Raw genomic sequence first — 22398 nt, forward strand, 5'->3', positions numbered from 1 at the left:
GGACTAGAGGAGGAGGAGGCAGGACAGGAAAGGGTAAATGGAAGAGGTTGGGGTCGGATGGGGGGTCGGGTGGGGGCCTGGGATGGGGAAGTCCGATGGGGGGTCTGGTGGGGGTTGGAATGGGGGACTGGGATGAAGGTCGGATGTGAGACTGGAATGGGGGGTTGGGTAGGGGACTGGAATGGGGGGACGGATGGGGGTCTGGGATGGGGGTTCACATGGGGGGCTCAGATCGGGGGTCGGATGGGGGCTGGGATGGGGGCTCGGGTAGGGGGCTGGGATGGGGGATCAGGTGAGGGGTCTGGGGAGGAGGTCGGGTTTGGGACTCGGATGGGGGCGTTGGATGGGGGTTGGATGGGGGTCGGATTGGGGGCCGGGATAGGGGGTCGAATGGGGGGGCTCAGATCGGGGGTCGGATGGGGTCAGAAGGGGGCCTGGGATGGGGACTCGGGGGGGGTTGGATGGGGGCTGGGATGGGGGGTCGGGTAAGGGGCTGAGATGGGGGGTCGGGATGGGGGGCTGGGATGGGGGGTCGGAAAGGGGGGCAAGGGGCTTTCGGAGCTGAAATCCTGGGGGGCTCCGCCCCTTGGGGCCGGGGGAGAGTCACGGGGGCGGGGGGCGGGCCCGGGAGGGGGAGGGGCGAGCCCGGGACGGGGAGGGTCCGGACCGGCCGTTCAGACCGCAGCTCCCGGCCAGCGCGCAACGGCCCGGCCAGGTGCGTGTCCCCCACCCCCGACCCCCGGCCCCCGACCCCCGGCCCCCGACCCCCGACCGCCCCCGGGAAGGGCGGGAAGACCCCAACCAGGACCGGCCCATGCCAAGCGCCCACCCCTCCACCCTCACTCCACTCGGTCCCCCTTTTCGGGACCCCTCCTCTCCCCTCCCGGTCCGCGGAACCCCCCTTGCCACCTTGGGCCAGCTTCGGGGAATGCGGTGGTTGGCCCCAAGCCGGCCAGAGGTCGCCCACTCAACCCCGATCTGGCTAAGGGACACGCTCGGCCCCCTCCTTCCCGGGGACCCCCGGCCATCCCTCGCGTCCGTTAATCGTTATGGAATCTGTTAAACGTTGACCATGTGCCGGGAGCCTTTCGAAGCACCGGCTTCCTTTGGCCCGCAGAGCCCCGGGGAGCCCGGCCGCAGGACCCGTCGCCTCCGCCCTCGCCGTCAACCCACCCGCCGTCGAGCCTGGCGGCCCACCCAGCCGGCCACCCCGGGGTCGGCGCCGGGGCCCGCCCCCGGCCCGACCCCGGGGACAGATTCCGGTTCGCCATCGACCGGGGTGGCACGTTCACCGACGTCTTCGCCCGCTGCCCCGGGGGGCGCGTCCGGGCCCTCAAGCTGCTGTCGGAGGATCCCGCCAACTACCGGGACGCCCCCACCGAGGGCATCCGCCGCATCCTGGAGCAGGTGAGGGTGGGCGCGGACGGACCCGGATTCCCCGACGCGGCCTACCTGCGCGGCGCGGGGCGGTCGGGGGCGCGGGAGGCGTGGGCCGGAGGGTCTCGGCGGCGTGGCCTCGAGTTGGCTGGGGGGCGCGGGAGGGTCAGAGAGAAGGGTGGCAGGATGAGTTCCCGGGTGGCCGCAGGAGGGAGGTGTGACCCTGCCCCGGGACCAGCCCCTGGACACCGGGAGGATCGGCTGGATCCGTATGGGCACCACGGTAGCCACCAACGCCTTACTGGAACGCAAGGGCGAGCGCCTGGCCTTGCTCATCACACGCGGCTTCCGGGACCTGTTGCATATCGGCTCCCAGGCCCGCCCTGACCTCTTCGACCTGGTGAGCCCCCGTGACCCTTCCCTCGACCCCGGCCGACTCCCTTCTCGGCCCCGCCGGCCCTCCCTACCACCCCTAAGCTTCCCCGCCTACTCCACGCTGGCCCCGGACCTGATGCTCGGACTCCCCCGGGGGTCTCTGGAGGTGTCCCGTCCCCGTCCCCCGCCCCAGCTCCCCTATCCCTTCCCCCCCCCCGCAGTCCCCACGTCCGGGGAGGGCCCTCGAGTCTGGCCCCAGCCCGCTGGTCGGGCGGGGACTCAGAATGGGCCGGTCTGGTTCTGGGGAGGCGGGGCCCGGCTGAAGCGGCTGACCCGAGGTCGGCAGAAAGTCCAGCCTGGCAGGGGAGGCATCTGAGGAGAGTCTGGTCATCTGGCCTGAGGAAGGAGTTCATTCATTACGGAGCGACGGGAGCGGAGTCCAGGGATCCTGCCTCCCGCCACGCCACCCCCACCTCCGGCCGGTCTTCCTTCCTCGGGCCTGGCCGGGGTCCAGATGAGTCAGCTTCTTCTGCCCGGCACTCAACCTCCGGTGCCCCTCCATTATTCCCCCTCCTTCCGTTTGGGATGTGGATTTGGGGCCAGCACTGTGCCCTGCTCCCTTCCCCTCCCCCTTCCCTTCCAGCTTCTTCCAACACCGAAGAGCAAAAGGAGAAACTTTAGCCCGGACTCCTGAATGTGCCGATTGTCCTGAGGCAGATGGCGATGTGGACGGGCACCTGGCCGCCCCGGGGGAGGGGGGGCAGAAAGGCGGGGGTCGTGTCCAAGGAAGGTGGCTATCGAGGGGGGTGGATAGCTACCCTTCCCTTGGACCCGCTGACTCTCCCCTTGGGCCCGTGCCGGCCCTCCCCGCTGCCTCTAGGCTTCCCCACTTACTCTATCCTGGCAGGCAGGGTCACGCCACCTAAATTCCCGCTCGCTCGGCTCCTAAACGGGCTCCTCCCTCCCACCCGGCTCGGGCATGAAGGCTGAAGGGGCGAGGGAGGGGGCAACCAGGCCTCTTGCCCATCTACCCCTTTCTCTGCCTGTGCCCTGCTCCCGCCTCCCGCTCCCAGGCAGTGGCCATGCCCGAGGTCCTGTACGAGGAGGTGGTGGAGGTGGAGGAGAGGGTCGTGCTACACCGCGGGGGCCAAGGAGGTGGTCCGCCCCTTACAGGTGGGTGTCCCCCACCCCCCTACCCCTGGGAAGACCCAGGGTCCAGGGCTCTGTCCCCTTCAGCCCTCACTCCGACATCCAACAGATTCCCGCAGCCCCTTCAGGGCTCCCAGTTCCCCGCCCCCCTTGTCCCTAAAATATCTGGGATCTGGGAAGGGGGCTGGAGGGCGTTGGATGGTTTGAGGCCTAGCACCACCCCGCCCTCCACTGCAAGTAGATTTATGAGTTCCTTGAGGGCAGGGATTGTGTCTGCCAACTCTACCGTCGGTGCAGTGCTCCGCACACGGTAAGCACCCAACGTATATTATTGATTAATGGACTGCAGGTTCGACAGGGGACCTCCTGGAAGTGCAGCAGCCGGTGGACCTGTCCCAGCTCCGGGGCCAGCTCCAGGGACTGTTGGCCCGAGGCATCCGCAGCCTAGCCGTGGTGCTCATGCACTCCTACACGTGAGCCTGGAGCCGGGCGTGGTGGAGTTACACGGATCAGGGCTGGACTATCGCCTCCTCCTCCTCCTCCTCCTCCGCCTCCTTTTCCTCCTCCTCCTCCTCCTTTTCTATTAATCAGTTGATCAATCATTGGTATTTACTGAGCACTTTCTGTGTGCAGAACACTGCAGTAAGCACTTGGGAGAGTACGATGCATTTGAGTTGGTAGACACGGTCCCCGCCTTCAAGGACCTTACTGTACCAAGAGACAAAGGGAGGGAGAGATAGAGAAGCAGCGTGGCCTAGTGGATAGAGCACAGGCCCGGGAGTCAGAAGGACCTGGGTTCTAATCTCGGCTCCGCCGCTTCTCTGCCGTCTAACTGGGCAAGTCACTTAACTTCTCTGTGCCTCAGCTACGTCATCCGTAAAAAGAGGATTAAGACTGTGAGCCCCATGTGGGACGTGGACTGCGGCTAACCTGATTAGTTTGTATCTACCCCAGCGCTTAGTACAGTGTCCGGCCCACAGTAAGCGTTTAACGGATACCATGCAAAAAACTAGAGTCTCTGCCCTCCAGGGACTGACTGGCGCTCTGATGGGTAACCCACAGGAGGAGCTGTGGGAGGCGGGGAGGGGTGAGGCGGGCCTACAGGAAAGCGTAGGGGATCTTGAGGAGGGTATTCCTGCCAGGTGGGGGGAAGGTGAGTGCGATGTCTTTCTCAATGACCCCGATCCCCCACTCCCCACTGCTAAAGCTTGGCCTGTGCTGGGTGGAAGAGGGATTGGGATACCCTGGGTGGGGTCAGGCATGGTCAGGGAAGGTTAGGGGAAGGGGAGGGGAGACGGGACCAGGAGCACTCCTTCTCCATTAGAACCAAGACTGGATCGCAGATCTCCCTCCTCCTCCTCCCGCCTCTCCCCTTCCATCTCCGTCCCGCTCCTTGGCCCACTCTCTTCTCCTCAGTCTCTCCTCCCTAGCCTCCCAGGAGTCTGAGCCCAAGTCCTCCTGTCTGCCCCGGGCCCCGCAACACCTGTGGTCCCTCCCGCCTTTAGGGGGGTTCCAGGGGCCCACCCCCGCCCGGGCACAAAGACTTTCCTCTCTGTGCCAGGGAGGTGTTCGTGCCAGGGTCGTGACTGGTCACAATGCACTGGGTCCCCCTAGTGTCCGCTCCTTTCCCATCCCCAAATTTCCCCCTCTCCTCACTTCTCCTTGACACCGCAGGCGGGAAGGCATCGTGGGGCCTTGGGCCTTGGGAGCCATGGACTTTTGGGAAGCAGGAGTTGGGGAATTTGAAGCAGTGTGGCCTGGCGAAAAGAGCACGGACCTGGGAGTCCGAAGGACCTGGGTTCTAAACCCAGCTCCGCCGCTTGACTCCCGCGTGACCCCGGGCACATCACTTCACTTCTCTGGGCCTCAGTTATGTTACCTGTAAAATGGAGATTAAGACTTTGAGGCCCACTGGGGACATGGACTGCATCCAACTTTGTATCTACCCCAGGGCTTAGAGCAGTACCTGGCACACAGTGCTTGATAAAGACCGTAAAAAGTGGAGGCGGGGGGTTGTGTCAGGAGGGGTCACCTGGGGTTCGGGAGGGAGGGGCAGGGGAGAAGTATTCCTGGGGAAGGAAGAGGGGCTGGAAGGGCCTGGGACTGTGGAGGGGCGGACAGGGCACCAAGCCCATATGCCCCCACCTCCGGTCTCTTGGTACAGGTGGGCGAGGCACGAGCAGCAGGTGGGCCTGCTGGCCCGGGAGCTGGGCTTTCAGCAGGTGTCACTGTCAGCGGAGGTGATGCCCATGGTCCGGATCGTGCCCCGAGGACTCACCGCCTGCGCCGATGCCTATCTCACCCCCGCCATCCAGCGCTACGTGCGGGGCTTCCGAGATGGTTTCTCCGGCCAGCTCCGGGTGAGGCTCCCTCCCGCCTCGGCACCCCCCCAAACATCTTACATTTTTCACGTCTTTCCCCGGACCCTAGTACCTGTGGCCACTAGAACCTCCTCCCTTCCCCCTCCATCTTCCTTTTCCCACTCTCTTCCCTCCTTTTACTCCCCCGGATCCTCTCCCCGTCCCTTTCCCTGCTCTCCTCCCTTCTGCCCATGTCCTTCTTTTCCTCTCCACTCCTCTAGAGTTCTCTCCTCCCCACGGGGCTCTTCCCTGATCCTCCTCCCTTCCCTCCTGTGCGGCCAGGACGTGCAGGTGCTGTTCATGCGCTCGGACGGGGGCCTGACCCCCATGGCGTCCTTCAGTGGCTCTCGAGCCATCCTCTCCGGGCCGGCAGGCGGCGTGGTGGGCTACGCGGTCACCACCTTCGATTCGGAGCTGGGCCAGCCGGTCATTGGCTTCGACATGGGAGGTAAGGTCAGAGGGACGGCGGGGAGAAGGCTGGAGTTGTATCTAGGCCCCGGCTGGGGCTTCGAGTCGATCGTGACCTGGGGCCCCCATGTAGTATCCCTCCCGTGGTCCCTCTGAGAGGGTCCCGGGCAGAGAGAGGGAGAGAGAGCTATGATCAGAAGGGGGTCCAGGGCCCAATCTAATCTGTAGGAAGAGAAATGGGAGTGAGGAACTTCCACCTCCCACCTCTCTCCTTCTTTCTGCAACTGGCCCTCAGCCCCCTGCCCTCTCCCACCCCTGCCCTCTGCCCCCAGGCACGTCCACCGACGTGAGCCGGTTTGCCGGTGAGTACGAACACGTGTTTGAGGCCAGCACAGCCGGGATCAACATCCAGGCGCCCCAGTTGGATATCAACACCGTAGCTGCAGGCGGAGGCTCCCGCCTCTTCTTCAGGTCTGGAATTTCAGCCCAGCTCCCTGCCTCCCACCACATCGTCTCCCATTCTCACCCTAATCTCTTCCCTCCCTTTCCCCTTAGCCTCCCCTCCCACCCCGGCTTCAGTTGAGTTGCCCACTTACTCCTCCCATTCTCCACATTCCCAGGGCTGGGCTTCATCCTTTTTTTTAGGTATCTGTTAGGTGCTATGTGCCAGTCACTCTTCTAAGCGGTGGCGTAAATACAAGATAATTAGATAGGACACAGCTCATGTCCCACATGGACCTCGCAGTCTTAATCCCCATTTTAGAGATGAAGGAACTGAGGCACAGAGAAGTTAAGTGACTTGCCTAAGGTCATACAGCAGACGAATGACGGAGCGAAGATTAGAACCCAGGTCCTGTGCACTATCCACTAGGGCACACTGCTTCTCCTTTCCCTTATCTTCAAAAGAGGCTGGTTCTCCCTCCCCTCCTCTCTCCTCTAGGTCCGGACTGTTTGTGGTTGGTCCAGAATCTGCTGGAGCCCACCCAGGTCCAGCTTGCTACCGGAAAGGTAAAGACCTCATCCCCCACTTGGCCCCTGATGCCCACTTCCGACCCTCCCGTGAGGTTCCCTGCTGGAAGGGAGCCCGGCCTCACCCTATTTCTCTCTCTCTTTTTTTAAATGGTATCTGTTAAAAACTTAGTTTGTGCCAGCTGGGTTAGGTCCAAGATAATCAGATTGGACACAGTCCATGTCCCCCATGGGCTCATGGCCTCAGTCCCCATTTTTGGTTACGGAGGCCCAGAGAAGTGACTCGCCCCAGGTCACATAGCAAACGAGTGGCAGAGCTGCTTCCTGCCCAAACCCTTTTCACCCCCTTTCCTCCCGGCCGAGACCTTGCCCTTCTCGAGACTTGTGGGCATCAAAAATAAGGGGCACCACTCACAGGTCCACTTCTTCCTGGGTTTGCCCTGGTTGCCATGGTCTGACCGGGCCTGCTCACTCTGGCCCAGGGTCCTCTCGGACATTTAATGGAGTCTCTCTCCTTTCTGAGGATAAGCCCTGCCCCACCAGCAGATCTGTTTATGGAGATCAGGGTTTGAGGGGGAAGTCCCCCAAATTTAGGCCAGGCGGGGCTCTATCCCCCGGCCCCTCCTCGTGCCCTCCCTGCCCCGTGCACCGACCGCCCCCCGTCTCCCAGCCCCGAGCCCTTGCCGGTCGTGCCCGCTTCCGCTGTAGGGGGACCCCTGACGGTGACCGACGTGAACCTGTGCCTGGGCCGTCTGCTGCCGCACTTCTTCCCATGCATCTTCGGACCCGGGGAGGACCGGCCCCTGTCCCGTGGGGCTGCCTTCCGGGCGCTGGAGCCGGTGGTGGCCCAAGTCAACGCCTTTCTGGCCCAGTCACCCAGCCCGGCCGGTCCCATGACCCCCGAGGAGGTGGCCATGGGCTTTGTGCGCGTGGCCAACGAGGCCATGTGCCGGCCCATCCGCGCCCTCACCCAGGTATTCCCCTCCCCTTTGCCGCCGGCCTCGTCCCGGCCCTGTGCCTGCCCCTCGCCATGGCTCCCTGGCCCGGAAGCTCGGGAAGATCCCGCCCAGAAGCCCCAAGTGCTGAATGGCCTCTATCACCCTTCCCCACCGCACCAGCCGAACTCCCTTCAGGTGCCCCTGAGCAGAGGGTGGGGGGTGGGAGGGCCAAGGTCGGTGGTCTGCAGAACGGTAGGGGGCTGCGGGCGCACTCACCTCTTGGCCTGGCCTGGCCTGACCTGGCCTGGCCTGCCCGACCATGATTTCTAGGGCCCTGGGTGAAGGGGAGGGGGTAAGCGGAAGGTGGGTTGGGACGGCAGCCCCGGCTCACCGTTCCACAGGCGAAAGGGCATGACACATCGCAGCACATCCTGGCGTGCTTTGGAGGGGCAGGGGGCCAGCACGCCTGCGCCATCGCCCGCAACCTGGGCATGAAGACCGTCTTTATTCACAAGTAGGAGTGGGGCAGAGGCCTGGGGGTAGGTCATGCGGGGAGGAGTTTAGGATTAAGGAGGTTGAGGTTTCAGTGAGGGCCTCTGGGTCCTTCCTCCTCCTCCTCCTCATTTGGTCCCCAGTCCCCAAGTCAATCAGTCGTATTTATTGAGCGCTTACCGCAACACCCCCCTCCCCCCCACCTTCCATCCCCCTTCCCTCTCTCGGTAGGGATTTCCCTGCACATGCTCCTCACACACCACCCCAGACCGGCACAGTGAGCTGACCTCTTCATCTCCTGCACGCACGAGGGCTGATCCTAGAACTCCCTGAGCCCCTCCCGTCCACCTCAGTGATCCTCCATCCATCCCCTCCACAGGCACAGCGGGCTGCTGTCGGCCCTGGGCCTCGCCTTGGCCGACGTGGTGCATGAGGCCCAGGAGCCATGCTCTCTGCCCTACGTAGCGGAAGTTTTCCCCCAGCTTGACGAGCGCATCGCCCGCCTGGAACAACAGTGCATGGAGGCCCTGCAGGCCCAGGGCTTCTCCAGGTACAGGGCATAGGGTGGGCACAGGGTGGGCATAGGGCTTCCTCAGGGCCTGATCGAGAGGTTGGCACAGGTCTTCCTTGGGACCTGTCCGTGGGATGGACACACGGGTTAGAGGTAGTTAGGACTTCTAGGTGGGACAGGATGAGGGCAACTGAGGCATTTACTGGAGGCCGACAGAGCACTGTCCAGAGCACTGTTTCCACTGTACCTGGGAACGTACAAAACAAGTTCTTACCCTTGAGGAGCTTCCACTTTAGTGGCTGATTTTCCCCAGGTAGACACAGGATATGGTGGGCGTGGGGAGAGGGGGTGATGGCGATGCGTAAACTCGTTGTGGACAGGGAATGGGTCTGTTTATTATTGTATTATATTCTCCCAAGTGCTTAGTACAGAGCTCTGCACTCAGTAAGTGTTCAGTAAATACCACAATGAATGAGTGAATGATACCGTCTTGTCGTCTAGACTGTGAGCTCCTTGTGGGCAGAGGACACATCTGTCAACTCTGTCTCTCAAGAGTATAGTACAGTGCTCTGAACACAGAAAGCGCTCAATAAAAACCCGTGATTGATTGATTGATTGTCCCCGGGCAGGGGAGGATGAACTCTCCTGGTGGAGCTTTAGGGAGAGAGGAAGGACCGTTGAGCTTATCCACCCACCCACGTGCCCCCACAGGGTCCATATCCACATGGAGGCATTCCTGCACCTGCGCTACCAGGGCACCGATTGCGCCCTCATGTGCTCCGCCAAGGGTCACCCGCCCTCCTCCAGCTCCCCCCGGGCTGGGGACTTCCAGGCTGCGTTTACAAGCCGGTAGGTGCCCCTTAGCCCCCGATCCTCCGCCCCTCCCTAAGAGCTCCTGGACACATGGGAACCTGCCTTCTGACCCCTGCTCCCTGGTCTTGGTATAGAAGTACTCCCCCTCCCCTCCCTGTCCCCCTCTGAACGGAATCCCTCCCGATGACACCCCACCTCTGGGTCCCCCACCTCTCACATCTCTCCTCTTCGTCTGAGGGTGGCAGGTACCGGAAGGAATTCGGTTTTACAATCCCCGAGCGGCTGGTCGTTGTGGACAATGTGCGTGTGAGGGGCAAAGGCATCTCTGGTCTCGACCCAGAGACTGCCCCCAGGTCCCGACCCCCCGGACCTCCCCGTGTGAAGACGGTGAGACCCGTGCCCTCCCCCACCGCATCTCTCACCCTCCCCCAGCTTCCTCTCTCATTTTCCCCTACCTCATCTCTCAGCCTCCCTCACCACCTCCTCTCTTGCCCTCCCTCTTTTCCTCTGGGAATGGCCTCCTCCTCTTCCCCTTCCCCATTTTTCTCTTCTCTTTCTCTTATCCACTGGTCTGCCCATCCCTGACCATTGTTCTGTTGTCCCCCTCCTCCCCAGGTAACACAGTGCTACTTCGAGGGGGGATACCAGGAGACCCCGGTCTATGTACTGGAAGAACTAGGCGGGGGACACGGGCTCTTGGGACCCTGCCTCATCATCAACAACAACAGGTGGGGGCCTGAGGGGGGAGACTTGGGGAGTCCAGACCCTGGTCAGGTTCAGAGAAAGGGCCCGAGTTGGGCAGAACTGGGAGGCATTTGGGCATCCCGGATGCTTGAATTAGTCCCCCTCGGGAAGTAATGCCAGCAATCAGTGGGTTGGAGGAGGGATTGGATACATACGCGAATGAGAATCCGTAATGGGCCGTGTGAGAAAAAGTTAGGGATGGCAGAGGATCCCTCCTTAGATGGATGCCAAGTGACCAGTGGCCCCTGGGAGAATCAAGGTGGTGGGCTGGACGGATCACGGGCCTGACTCGGGATGCTGTCGCCTGTGGTCTTCTGTCCTGATGAGGCTGGGGAGGGTCGTGTGACGGCTCTACCCCCTCCCCGCAGCACAGTCCTGGTGGAGCCTGGCTGCCAGGTGGCAGTGACAGAGGGAGGCGATCTGCGCATCACCGTGGGGACCAAAGCCCAGAGGTCAGTGGGCCCCGAGCTGGACCCCGTCCAGCTGTCCATCTTCTCCCACCGCTTCATGAGCATTGCTGGTGAGTTACCTCAGCAACGCCCGCTCCTCCAACTCCCACTCCCTGATCCCCTCTCCCACCGTCTCACGGACACCTGGCAAGCAAGGGCCTAGTACAGTGCTCTGCACCGAGGAAACACTCAGTAAACCCCATTGATTGATTGATTATTGAGGGATTGATCAGGAGTCATGACACCTTGCAGGGAAGAGAGGGTTTGAGGGGAGAACGACTGGGGAGGAGATTGGGCGGGGACCTGCCTCAGAGGAGAGGACTGAAGGGAGGGCCCGGGCAGGGCAGGAAAGGAGTGGTTGGGAGTCTTCACAGTCCCCTGCGCCTCCCCTTCCGCCGCCACCAGAGCAGATGGGGCGCATTCTGCAGCGCATGGCTATCTCCACCAACATCAAGGAGCGGCTAGACTTCTCCTGCGCCCTGTTTGGACCCCAGGGTGGCCTGGTCTCCAATGCCCCGCACATCCCCGTTCACCTGGGAGCCATGCAAGAGACCGTCCAGTTCCAGGTGTGCCCCTCCGAACCCGCATTTTCCCATCCGTTCCCGCCTCCTCCATCTTTCCCATGCCCCATCCTGGACCTTCCCATTCAAGCGGTATGTGATATACCCCCCTTCAGCAGCGTGGCCTCGTAGAAAGAGCACGGGCCTGGGAATCAGAGGATCTGGGTTCGAATCCCAGATCTGCCACCTGCCTGCTGTGCGGCCTTGGGCGAGTCACCTCATTTCTCTGTGTCTCTGTTTCCTCAACGGCAAATGGGGATTCTCCTGTTCTCCCTCCTACTTAGGCTGTGGGCATCGTATGGGACCCGATTATCTTGTAATCTTCCCAGCACTCAGTACGGTGCTCGGCAGATAGCAAGGGCTAAACAAATGCCACAGATGTTATTATTACTATTATGGTCCTGGGCCACCGATGCGATTGCAGATCCGACAGCGGGGAAGTGACCTGAAACCCGGGGACGTCCTCCTGAGTAACCACCCCAGTGCAGGGGGCAGCCACCTGCCTGACCTCACGGTCATCACGCCGGTAAGCCCAGGGAGAGCAGACCTCACGGGCGCTTCTGAGGTGATCTGGGGCGAGAGGATTGGACCTGTGTGCACTGGGGAGGGGTGGGGAGAGAGAGGGAGAGTGTGTCTGCGTAGGCGGGCATAGACTCCACCCCCAGCATCTTCTCCTGACCCCTTGCAGGTGTTCTGGGCCGACCAGGCCCAGCCGGTGTTCTTTGTGGCCAGCCGAGGGCACCACGCAGACATTGGGGGCATCACTCCAGGCTCCATGCCCCCCCACTCCACCTCCCTGCAGCAGGAGGGTGCTATCTTCCTCTCCTTCAAACTGGTGCAGAATGGCATCTTCCAGGAAGAGGGTGAGGTTGCCGTGGGGGTGGGAGAGGGGGAGGTGAGGAAGTGTGGGATAAGGACCAGGTCAGAGGGCAGCGAGGAGCCCGGGGTGGGGAAGACAACCCGGGGCGGGGCCAGGCAGGACTCGTCTGGAGCCCTGACCCTCCCTTGCCCCCACCCCCGTGGGGGAATCCACCCCTTCCAGCCGTGACCGAGGCCCTGAGGGCCCCTGGCCTCATCCCCGGCTGCAGCGGGACCCGCAATCTCCATGACAACCTGTCCGACCTGCGGGCTCAGGTGGCAGCCAATCAGAAGGGGATCCTGCTGGTGAAGGAGCTCATAGACCATTATGGGCTGGAGGTGGTGCAGGCCTACATGGCGCATATCCAGGTGAGGGAGGGGTGGGGGAGGGCCGAGGGCCATCTTTTGACACCTCAAAGTGGGACGGTGAGGTGGGGCTGAACGGGCACCAAGTCCGGAAAAATAGAGCCAGAGATGGGAGCGTCAACCTGGGGGTCAATTTGGGATGGAGCTTTGAGGGCGTGAAGCCGGAAGGGAGGAGGAGAAACAAAGCGGGGAGGAAGAGGGAAGAGGATGTTGATTCTCCACTGCTGCCCCATCTCCTCTTCTTCCTCCTCCTCCATCGTCGCCTCGGTTGCTGCCAATCCAAGGCAGGGCAAAGCCGACCGGGAAATGTTGCCACCTGACTGGCAGCTCCGGACGGGGAAAGGCGAGGCGCCAGAGGACACCGGTCCCAAGGCCCCAGGGCATCATCCCTCAGGCTGACCGGGCGGCCAAGGGCAGTTGGCCGAGAGGTCATCTCTGGCACCGGGGCCTGGGGCGGGGGGAGCCACAGGGCCATCCCCGGACCGGGCCATCCCCGGAAACTTGGTGAGGAGGATCGGGCCAGGCTGGGAGTCCGCTAATGCCACCGAGCTGTCGGTTCTGCTTCTGGACCTTCATAGGCTCAAAGGGCAAGAGGGACCGGCTAAGGCTGCCCGCCTTGCCCCGTCCTCATCCCCAGAGAATCGGCACCTGTGGAGAGAAGGGGAATGAAAGAGTCAGAGAAAGGGGAAAAAAGAGGGTGGCGGTAAGGAGGAAGGAAGAGGAACAAGGAGGTCAGAAAGGGGTGAGGGAGACCAAAATGGGGAATATACCTGCACTGAGACTCTCAGAGACTCAGGCGTCCAAAGACGAGAACACACAAGCGTGCGTACGGAGGCCCAGGTAGACTCACAAGCCCGAATCGCACTCTCTTCTACCTCCACTGCCCCCATTACCCTTCCTGGAGCAGCAGAACCTCCTCCTGGCATGACCCAGGTGAAGGCAGTGGGCTCTCTCACTGGCACGGTCTCAGCGATGGGCAGAAGTGGGTGGCTGTTGGCAGCCGGAGGCCAGAAGGAATGGGCGAGTCAGAACTGGCCCTTCCAGACCACCGATGGAAGTCTCTGGCCCAGCCAGATGTTACGTTCCTGGCTGAGCCGGAAACTCTCATCGGAAGCCCCGGGGGGAGTAGTGAGAGTATTTATTAAGCGCTTCCTCCGTACAGAGCACTCTACTGAGCTGCGGTAAAGGGTACGCAGGTGGGAATTAGACGCGAACCCTGTCCCTCGGGGGACGCCCAGTCTACGAAATCCGTGTCCTCGAAGGGGCCAGTTCTGCCGAGGTGGAAGCAATGGCAGCCGCGGTTCATTCATTCAGTAGTATTTACTGAGCGTTTACTATGCGCAGAGCACTGTACTAAGCGCTGGAATGTACAATTCGGCAACAGAGACGATCCCTGCCCAATGACGGGCAGTTGTCGCTACCACTAGAGAAGTGAAATAATAATAATAATTGTATCTGCTAAGCGCTTCCTATGTACCAGGCGCTGTACTAAACCCTGGGGAAAGGAAATCGGGTCGGACACAGTCCCTGTCCCACGTGTGGGTCCCCGTCTCAATCCTCATTTTATAGATGAGGTAACTGAGGCATGGAAAAGGGAAGCGACTTGCCCAAGGTCACCAAGTGGCGGAGCTGGGATTAAAATTCAGGTTCTGACTCCCAGGCCCCTGCTCCATCCGCTAGGCCACATTTTTTCCCTCCTCGTCCTCTCTCGGGGCGGGCAGTGGCCACGTGGGCTACCACCACTTCCTCTGCTGTGCCAGAGGGATCCTCTCCTGTTCCCTGGTCCGAAGTGGGATCCTTCAGGGGTTTCGACCTCAGGCCTTTTGAAACAGAGCCCCAAAGCATGACCACTCCCCCAGTGAAGGACATTCATTCATTCATTCAATAGTATTTATTGAGCGCTTACTATGTGCAGAGCACTGTACTAAGCGCTTGGAATGAACAAGTCGGCAACAGATATCTGACATCTGAACACCTTAGGCCAGGGAAGGTGAGCGGGTCCAGGACCTCCACTCCCGTGCTCCTCCATCCCACCCCATCTCTTCCCAAATCTTTTCCCCACCTTCCCCTCTCCCCTCCCCACTCTTTTCACTCTACCCCCTTCTCCCTCCCACTTAGACTGATGCCCCGTGAGAGACGGGGACCGTGTCCACCTGATCATCTTCTTTCTCCCCAGGGCTTGGCCCCATAGTAAGTGCTTAATGAAGGCAGCCGTGATGATGATGACGATGATGACGATGATGATGATGATGATTACGCCCGCTGTACTGCTCTCTGTGACTTCCAGGAGAACGCAGAGCTGGCTGTGCGGGAGATGCTGCGGTCATTTGGGGCCCGGCGGCAGAGGGATGGGTTGCCCCTGGAGGTGGACTCGGAGGATTTCATGGACGATGGCACCCCCATCCGCTTGCGGGTGCAGGTGGACCTGGACCAGGTGACCTAGTCGGGGGATGGGGCGGAGCTGGGGCAGAAGTCCAGAGCGGGGCGGCTTTGGCGAGAGCCTTCCTGGGGTGATGGTCGGCCTGGGGGAACTCCTGACCTCCTCGCCCACTGACCACCAGGGGAGCGCCGTGTTTGACTTCAGCGGCTCAGGGCCCGAGGTGTTTGGCAACTGCAACGCGCCCCGGGCCATAACACTGTCGGCTCTCATCTACTGTCTGCGCTGCATGGTGGGCCAGGACATCCCTCTGAACCAGGTGATCCGGGGTTGGGGAAGGGCCACACCCGGGAGACACTGAGCCGGAGGGGCGGTGTCGAGGAGAGGAAGGGGCCCCCAGGCCACAGGAGCGGGGAAGGAGGAAGCAGGTTACAGAGCATGGGGTCGAAGAGCTATGGGAATAGGGAAGCCAGAGAAGCCGCCGAGCCGCGGAGGGGGCTGGCCGCGGCCACAGGCGAGAGGAAGCAGGAGGGTCCGGAGAACCAGGCCGTCTAGAGGACCGCAAGCCCAGACAGTTGGGGGTTGGGGAGCCAGGGTCCGCTGAGCCGAGGAAGGGGTTCTCGTTCGACCCCTGTTGGGTGGCGGGCGATCTCACCTCCAGATCGGTCCCTGGGGATCCAGTTAGCTAGTCTTGCCTTTAATTTCTGCCGAATGTGCTCAGTAGAATCCAGGCCAGTGCTCTACACTGCACCTAGTAGGTGCTCAGTAAATCCCCGAGGATGATGATGGTGACGAGGGTGGCGACCTGACTTCCACGGTCCTGGGAGGCAGGCGACTGCCAGGATTTTCCGCAGGAAGAGAGGGGAGGAAAGGGACACCGTGACAAGTCTCTGGGTTGTCCATCTTTCCAGTTCATCCGTATTTTCCCAGCTCTTTGCCTTCCCTGTTAATGCCCCACGCCCACCCCATCTTCCCCTTCCCCATCATGATCGCCATCGGCCTGATTGGGCAGCCCAGTGCTGGGCGGCCTGGGTGTAGACTTGGTATGCCGTGATTGACCTGGAGGGCCACATTCTGTCCTGCCCTCCCGGGAGTGGCTTCCCTTCACCCGGCGTCTGCCCACTGTGCCTCCCGAACCAATCTGCAGTCTCCCCACCCATCTTGTCTCCCTGCCTTCCCCCACAACTAGGGCTGCCTGGCCCCAGTCCGCGTGGTCATCCCCCCGGGCTCCATCCTGGACCCCTCTCCCGGGGCAGCCGTGGTCGGGGGCAATGTGCTGACCTCCCAACGGGTGGTGGACGTCATCTTCCAGGCCTTTGGGGCCTGTGCAGCCTCGCAGGTCAGACCCGCTGCCCGGGGTGGGCGTGAGGGCGGGTGGGTGAGCTGGGTCCCGGGTGGGCACGGGGCAGCTCATCCCTCAGGCTGACCCTGGGTCCCGGATCTGGGTCCCGGCGGGGGTTTGGAGGGGACTCCAGGGCATGGCTCGTTCTCATACTCTCCCATCGCGGTCCCTCAGGGCTGCATGAACAATGTGACCTTTGGGAATGAGCACGTGGGCTACTACGAGACGGTGGCAGGTGGGGCGGGCGCGGGGCCCGGCTGGCATGGCCGCAGTGGGGTGCACAGTCACATGACCAACACCCGCATCACCGACCCCGAGATCCTGGAGAGCCGGTGAGGGTAGAGGCGGGGGGGTGCCGGGAGGGGCGGGAGGAAACGGGAAGGCAGGTGAGATCCGGGACGGCTCGGGCTCCCCGGGGGAGGAGAAGAGACTGCTCGCAGAAGCCCGCGTGTCCCAGCTGGCCTCTGCGCGTCAGTCAGGATGGGGGCCATCCCGCCGCTCCCGCCCCAGGTACCCCGTGATCTTGCGCCGCTTTGAGCTGCGGGCAGGCTCCGGGGGCGGTGGCCGTTACCGTGGCGGGGACGGCGTGGTGCGGGAGCTGCTTTTCCGGGAGGAGGTGCTGCTGTCCGTGCTGACGGAGCGACGTGCCTTCCGCCCTTACGGCCTGGAAGGTGAGACCGTCCCGTCCCCCCAGCGCCTTGCCCCCCTTCCTCTCCCGGGCCCTGGACCGTGAACCCTCCTTCTCCCTCTCGTTCTCTTCATCCTTCCAAGGTTAATACCCACCCCTAGTCCTCCCCAGACTTCCAGCTCCGGCGCTTCCATCCCCCGCTCCACACTGACCTCGAAGCCCAGAGTCCTGGGGAGGGTGGGTGCCGACCGAGGGAACCTGCCCTGCCGACCCTACGCACTCCCCCACCTCTTTTCCACAGGAGGGAAGCCAGGTGCCCCTGGCCTGAACCTGCTGATCCGACAGGACGGAAGGGCCATCAACCTGGGGGGGAAGACCTCTGTCCAGGTGTTCCCAGGGGTGAGTGGTCCTGGGGGGTGGCGGGGGGAGGGCCGCTGAGAAGGGACTCAGGGCTGGGTTAGTGGAGTAGGGCAGACGTGCAGGCAGGGTGGTGAAGCGAGAGGGACCCGGGGCGGGGGGACACGACTCCCATTCCTCCGTGGGGCCCAGCTTTGGGTAAGAGCAGGGAGAGGATAGGTAGGGGAAGACCAGGGTCGGGAACTGGGCCGACCCCCGTGATGGCAGAAAAGATGGGGTGCGATCCCGGGCTCCCTCCTGCCTGCTGAGAAACCGAGGGCCTTCCTCCCGCACCATATCAAACGACTCCATTACAGAGCAAGATCGTTTTATTATCTCCCCCGAGGTCAGGAAAGCATCGTATATTCGGATCTCCGTAAATCATCTGGAAGCATCTGTCCGCCTGGGACGGGGACGGTTTCTTCCGGGTAGGGGGAAGGGGAGGGCCGAGGAGGGTGCAGAACAGCAAGACTGCCCTCACGCCTCTTGGACACCAGGTCAGAGACCCTCCTCTTGGCTCTCCTCTCCAGGATGTCTTCTGTCTGCAGACCCCGGGTGGAGGGGGCTACGGGGACCCAGCAAAGCTCACGTCTGTCCCCGCCCAGCCCTCCGAGCCGAGCCGCTTCCCCGAGCGCGGCAGCGTCTTTGAGTACCGGCGGGCTCAGGAGTCTGTGTGAAGAGGAGCCGGGGAGCGGACCGACGGTGCCCACGGAGCATCCCTTGGCTGGTGACGGGAAAGGGGAGACTGAGGTGGGGATGTGGGTGCGTGGCGGGGGGGCGGGGGGTCTGTCCCCTCTGGCCTGCATCCTGCAAGGCAGTAATAAAGAGCCAAAACCCCTCTCCTGGCCTGCTGAAGTCCTCGGTCCCCCCGTCTCGGGGAGATGAGCCAAGGCTGCCCAGGCTACTACGAGATTCCCTCGAGCCCAGGCTCCGGGTTGCCCCACTTCCCGCTCTAGGTGGTCTTCCCTGGAGCGTGGGGGTCGAAGGCCGCCGGGGCCACCTGCAACTCCAGCCCCACAGCCAGGTGGTCAGTGAGGCCAGCCAGCGCCGTACTGAAGGTCATATGCTTCACCGTCTGCAACGAGTGGGGAAGGGTTGAGGGTCTCGGCTGCCCCTTCCCAGCCCTCAGCCCCGCCCCAGACCCCCCCACCCCCACCCCATCAGTACTCACGGCAGTGAGAACCGGTCCCGGCTGGCCCTGGGAGGGACGGCCCTGCTGGTACAGGATGTAGTCAATTCTCCGGCCCTGCCAGGGTGTCAGGGGGATGCCGGTGGTGGGGCGATGATCCAGGAAAGTACGTCGTCCGTCCTCCTCCTCCAGAGCGCTAGGGAGCGGTCACCAGAGGGAGTCACGGGGAAAGAGAGGTCCTTTTAACGCCCCCTCAACGGCCTCGAGCTCCTTCCCTCCCTCACCCCCGCCCCCTCCGTTACCTCTTCAGTTCCTTTGGGCAAGAAACCACAGAGTGGTGCAGAAACTTGATGTTCAGCAGAGTGCCTGCGGAGGGGAGGGGCATCAGCTCCAATGCCTTCCTCCCCTCCCAAGCAGACGGAGGGACAGATCAGCCAGCTGGGGGGTAGGAAAAGGTGGCGGGGATACCGGAAGGGCCGGAGCCAGAGATTCTAGGCTCCCGTTGCTGGAAGAGGAGGAGGGGGAGGACGAGGACGAGGAGGGGGTCCGCATACCCAGGGCCCAGGGCTGTTCGGAGCAGGGGCCTAGGCGGCAGGGGTCCGTGAAGCAACTGAACACGTTGTGCTTCTGCTCAAGGGCATCATCTGTGGAGAAGGGGCCGTGGCTGCACTTAGGGGTGCAAACCGCCTCCCCTGCACCCAGACCTGTTTCAGAATGAGGTGCGGCCCCCTCCCCCCAAGACCCGGGGGGCAGGCCGGAAACCGAGACGTTCCCTTAAGTCGGTAGCTCCCCTACCCCACGCCGCCCGGCCGATTCTCAGGGATCGGGGGCCGAACCGAGGGGCACGTTCCAACCCTCCTGCCGCCACCCACCCTGGTACCTGGGGAACAGTTGTCAAAATTGAGGTCACCCATGAATACGCTGAAGGCCACGGCGTCTCCCCCCTTGCTGTTCTCTGCCTCGAACTGCTCAGCCCACTCCAGGACCAGGGACAACTGCTCAGAGCGCACAGATCCGTCTCCTGGCGAGGGGCACAGTGAGGGGGTCATCTCCAGGACACCCCCCCACCTTCGGCTCCTTCCAACATCAATCTCACCTGTAACTGGGAGGCGCAGACCCCTTCTCCCCCTCAGAGCGAGCATGCGGCGGACCCCCCACATACTGCATCCAGGAGAGGGGCTAATGGGATGGGTGGGCTCGGACGAGTGGGGGAAAAGGCCAGGAGCATGGGAGATGGGGGACAGAGGGAGGAAGTGAGGGAGGACAGAGGGACAGGGCTGGCAAATGCAGGGCATGCAACTCGGGCATTGACCTTCCTGGAGGAGGCTAAGATGCGACTAGAGATCCTGGCTCCTCTGAGTCTGACTCGGTCAGCACGACCGCTGTGGAGCCCAGAACCGGAGTTGGGCGAGGGACTCCTGAGACGGGAAGAGACAGACCAACAGAGACACAGAGATGGACGGACGGATGGGGACACGGAATCGAGAGGCTCGAAAGAACGGGGAACCCACGATCTGGCCTCTGGGTCCAGTTCAGGCCCAAACTGGATCAAACGGGAGCCAGGGTTGAAGCCAAAGTGACCCGGGCCTCCCTGAAGAGCGCCCGTGCCTCGGAGTTCCCTTTCCAGAAGCGAGGGATGAAGCGGTTCCAGTTCAGCCCCGTCTCGCAAACGGCAAGAATCTTATCAGGGGCCGCGAGGGCGCCCACCCTTGTGCCAGCTGATTTGGCGGGCCGAACTTGGCCACGCGGGGCTCAAGTTACAGAGCGATGAGGGATTCGAATGGGCCTGGGGGCCGGGGTGGGGGGATGAAGGAGAGTCCAGGGAAGACGGAGTCAGAAGCGGGAAGGGCAAAAGAGGAAGCGGGGACCGAGGGCGAAAGTGTCAGTTGGAGGCGTTGAGTTTTCACGTGGGCTTCTGGGGTGGAGAAAGTCAACCGGATGGGAGAAGTTTCCCATACGCTCTTAAGACAGGCCTCCTGTGGTCTGTCACCTCCCCAACCCTACCTGTGGCCCCGAGTTCCCACACATGACCTTTTCTCCTGCCCTCCTTCCTCCCCCTTCCTCCCCCACCGTGCCCCCGTCTCACCCTCTGGGGCGTGAAGGTGAGTGCAGTGCAAGAAGCCCACTATCCGCCGTTGATCCAGCGTGCCCAGCTGAACCTGCAATGCCACGGCCGTCCACAGAAGTCCAAACCGCTCAGCCCGGCCACCCACCCCCGACCACCTCCTTGCCAAACCTCGTTCCCCCCGGGGGCCCAGGTGGCTCTTCCTCCTCCTCCTCCTCCTCCTCCTCCCCTTCCCCGGCGGGAGTTACCTGGGCGGAGAGCAGTCCTTTGGAGGCCAGGGCATCCTCACGGCAGCCGTTGGGGAATGGGAGGAAGCGGGCGGCGAGTAGAGGGTAGCGGGAGGCCAGCAGGAGCCCGCTGCCCAGCAGCTTGAGCCGGAGGCCGGGCCGGAGGCCGGCAGCGCCCACGTCATAGAGGACGTGGCCCAGGGCCGGGCCCAGCTGCCGCACCAACCGGTCCTCCGCCCGCAAGTCAAACATTTCCTGCAGACACACGAAATCCAGCCGGCCGGGCAGGGTGGCCAGCACCTCCCCGGGGCCCCTCGGCTCCCGGCGGGGGCTACCGTCCGTGGTCCCGTAGGCGGAGCCCTTGCCTCCTCCCCGGCTCCACTTCTCAAACACCCGGGCCGCCTCCTTTGCCCGCCGCTGGCTGTGGCGGAGGTTGCTGAAGCGCGCCAGCCCGTCGGAGAAGAGGCACAGGTTGGCGGTGAGGAAGCCGAAGGCGCGGGGTGGGTCGGTCGACGGCCGCCACGGGGCGGGGGGCTGCCAGCCGCCGGGCGGGGGGGCGTAGCAGAAGGGGCGGCGGCGGGGCTGCAGGGGCAGCCAGAGCAGTAGGCCGGGCAAGGCCAGGGGCAGGGTGGCCGAGAGGAGGAGGAGGCCGACGGCGGCGCCCAACAGGGCGCTCAACAGGTGAAGCCCGATCGCCCGGCAGCCCCAGGAGTCGGGCCTGCCCCAGACCAGGAACCGGTCCAGGGCCCAGTAGGAGGGGAAGAGCAGGGCCCGGGACAGGCGGTGTAGGACCAGGAGGGAGACGTGACCGAAAGGGGAAATGCGCAGGCCCCCCTGGGTCGGGGGACACATGGCGTCGAGGGGGTCCCGGCGGGTCCCGGGCGGACGAGGTCCCAGAGGAGCAGGGTCTTCAGGCGTGCGGGAGGTTGGAATTCCCACGGGGGTCCGGATTTTTCCCGCCCGGACGAAGCTGTGGGAGAGAAGAGGGGGTCCGGGTGGAGGCGAGGACCCCCTACCCCGGGGACACGCGGAAGGAAAGAGATGGGGGGGGATGGGGGCGGGGGGGGCAGAAATGGGGGTCATTAGGGGCGTAGCATCGGGGATGGAGCGAGTGGCCTCGGTTTGGGGGTCGGGGGTCACCCCGGAGGGGTGAAGGTGAGCAGGCGGCCCAGGGATCTTAGGGTGGGGGGCGGTGGGGTGGTCCCGGGAGGGGGGCGCGGGGCGGGGGGTGATACCTGAGATGCTCCGGACCCTGGAGAATCGGCGACAGAGCTCGAGCTTGTCCCCTGCGGCCCCGGGACCCGCGAGGGAGGAGCCAGAAAGGAAAAGTGAAAGAAAAGCCGGTGGCCCAGGCCCCGACGGACCCGCCGACCCGGGCTCAGCCCGGCCCCGCTCATCGCCGGGGGGGAGGCGGGGGGGGCCCGGGGGACAATGGTGGGGGGGCCACGACACACCAACAGGAGGGGGCGGGGCCACAAACTGGGGAGGCGGGGTCGGGGATGGGGCCTGGACAATGGGGGGACGGGACGGGGCGGGGCCAACGGGGGACACCCAATAGGAGGGGCGTGGGCGAGGCCAGGCGGTAATAATTTGGGTATTTGTTAAGCGCTTACTATGTGCAGAACACCGTTCTAAGCGCTGGGGGAGATACAGGGTGATCAGGTTGTCCCACGTGGGGCTCCCAGTCTTCATCCCCATTTTACAGAGGAGGGAACTGAGGCACAGAGAGGTGAAGTGACTTGTCCACAGTCACACAGCTGAGAAGGGGCAGAGCCGGGATTCGAACCCGTGCCCATGCCATGAACCCATGACAGGGGGGAGGCGTGGCCGGGGATGGGGCCTGGCCAATCGGGGGGGGGGGGGAT

General features: G+C 63.2%; 2 protein-coding genes across 3 annotated transcripts; one reads left to right on the top strand and one right to left on the bottom strand.

Moving 5' to 3' along the window:
* The first annotated feature begins 132 nt into the window (after positions 1-132).
* OPLAH (5-oxoprolinase, ATP-hydrolysing) lies at positions 133-17952 on the top strand. The gene is made up of 28 exons (XM_029062640.1): positions 133-145; positions 632-715; positions 1118-1407; positions 1586-1777; positions 2826-2925; positions 3251-3374; positions 5066-5261; positions 5544-5709; positions 6002-6140; positions 6610-6677; positions 7347-7612; positions 7978-8090; positions 8448-8618; positions 9291-9428; positions 9638-9779; positions 10008-10120; positions 10505-10656; positions 10991-11151; positions 11570-11671; positions 11834-12008; positions 12188-12372; positions 14657-14803; positions 14931-15065; positions 15936-16085; positions 16263-16420; positions 16599-16759; positions 17018-17115; positions 17643-17952. The coding sequence occupies exons 1-28, from the start codon at positions 133-135 to the stop codon at positions 17787-17789; spliced, it is 4086 nt and encodes a 1361-aa protein (XP_028918473.1). The 3' UTR covers positions 17790-17952.
* On the bottom strand, positions 17424-21943 carry LOC100092411 (sphingomyelin phosphodiesterase 5). 2 transcript variants are annotated; one of them, XM_029062474.2, is made up of 8 exons: positions 21769-21943; positions 20555-21503; positions 20328-20400; positions 19122-19262; positions 18796-18885; positions 18544-18607; positions 18284-18437; positions 17424-18187 (listed from the first exon to the last, which is right to left on the bottom strand). In XM_029062474.2, the coding sequence occupies exons 2-8, from the start codon at positions 21383-21385 to the stop codon at positions 18065-18067; spliced, it is 1476 nt and encodes a 491-aa protein (XP_028918307.1). In that variant the 5' UTR covers positions 21386-21503; positions 21769-21943; the 3' UTR covers positions 17424-18064. The 2 variants fall into 2 exon arrangements, with proteins under 2 accessions (XP_028918307.1, XP_028918308.1); XM_029062475.2 differs by having other exon boundaries at positions 20555-21545.
* Between the last annotated feature and the right edge of the window lie 455 nt (positions 21944-22398).

This window comes from Ornithorhynchus anatinus, chromosome 4 (assembly GCF_004115215.2).
Source record: "Ornithorhynchus anatinus isolate Pmale09 chromosome 4, mOrnAna1.pri.v4, whole genome shotgun sequence".
Classification (NCBI taxonomy): Eukaryota; Metazoa; Chordata; class Mammalia; order Monotremata; family Ornithorhynchidae; genus Ornithorhynchus; species Ornithorhynchus anatinus.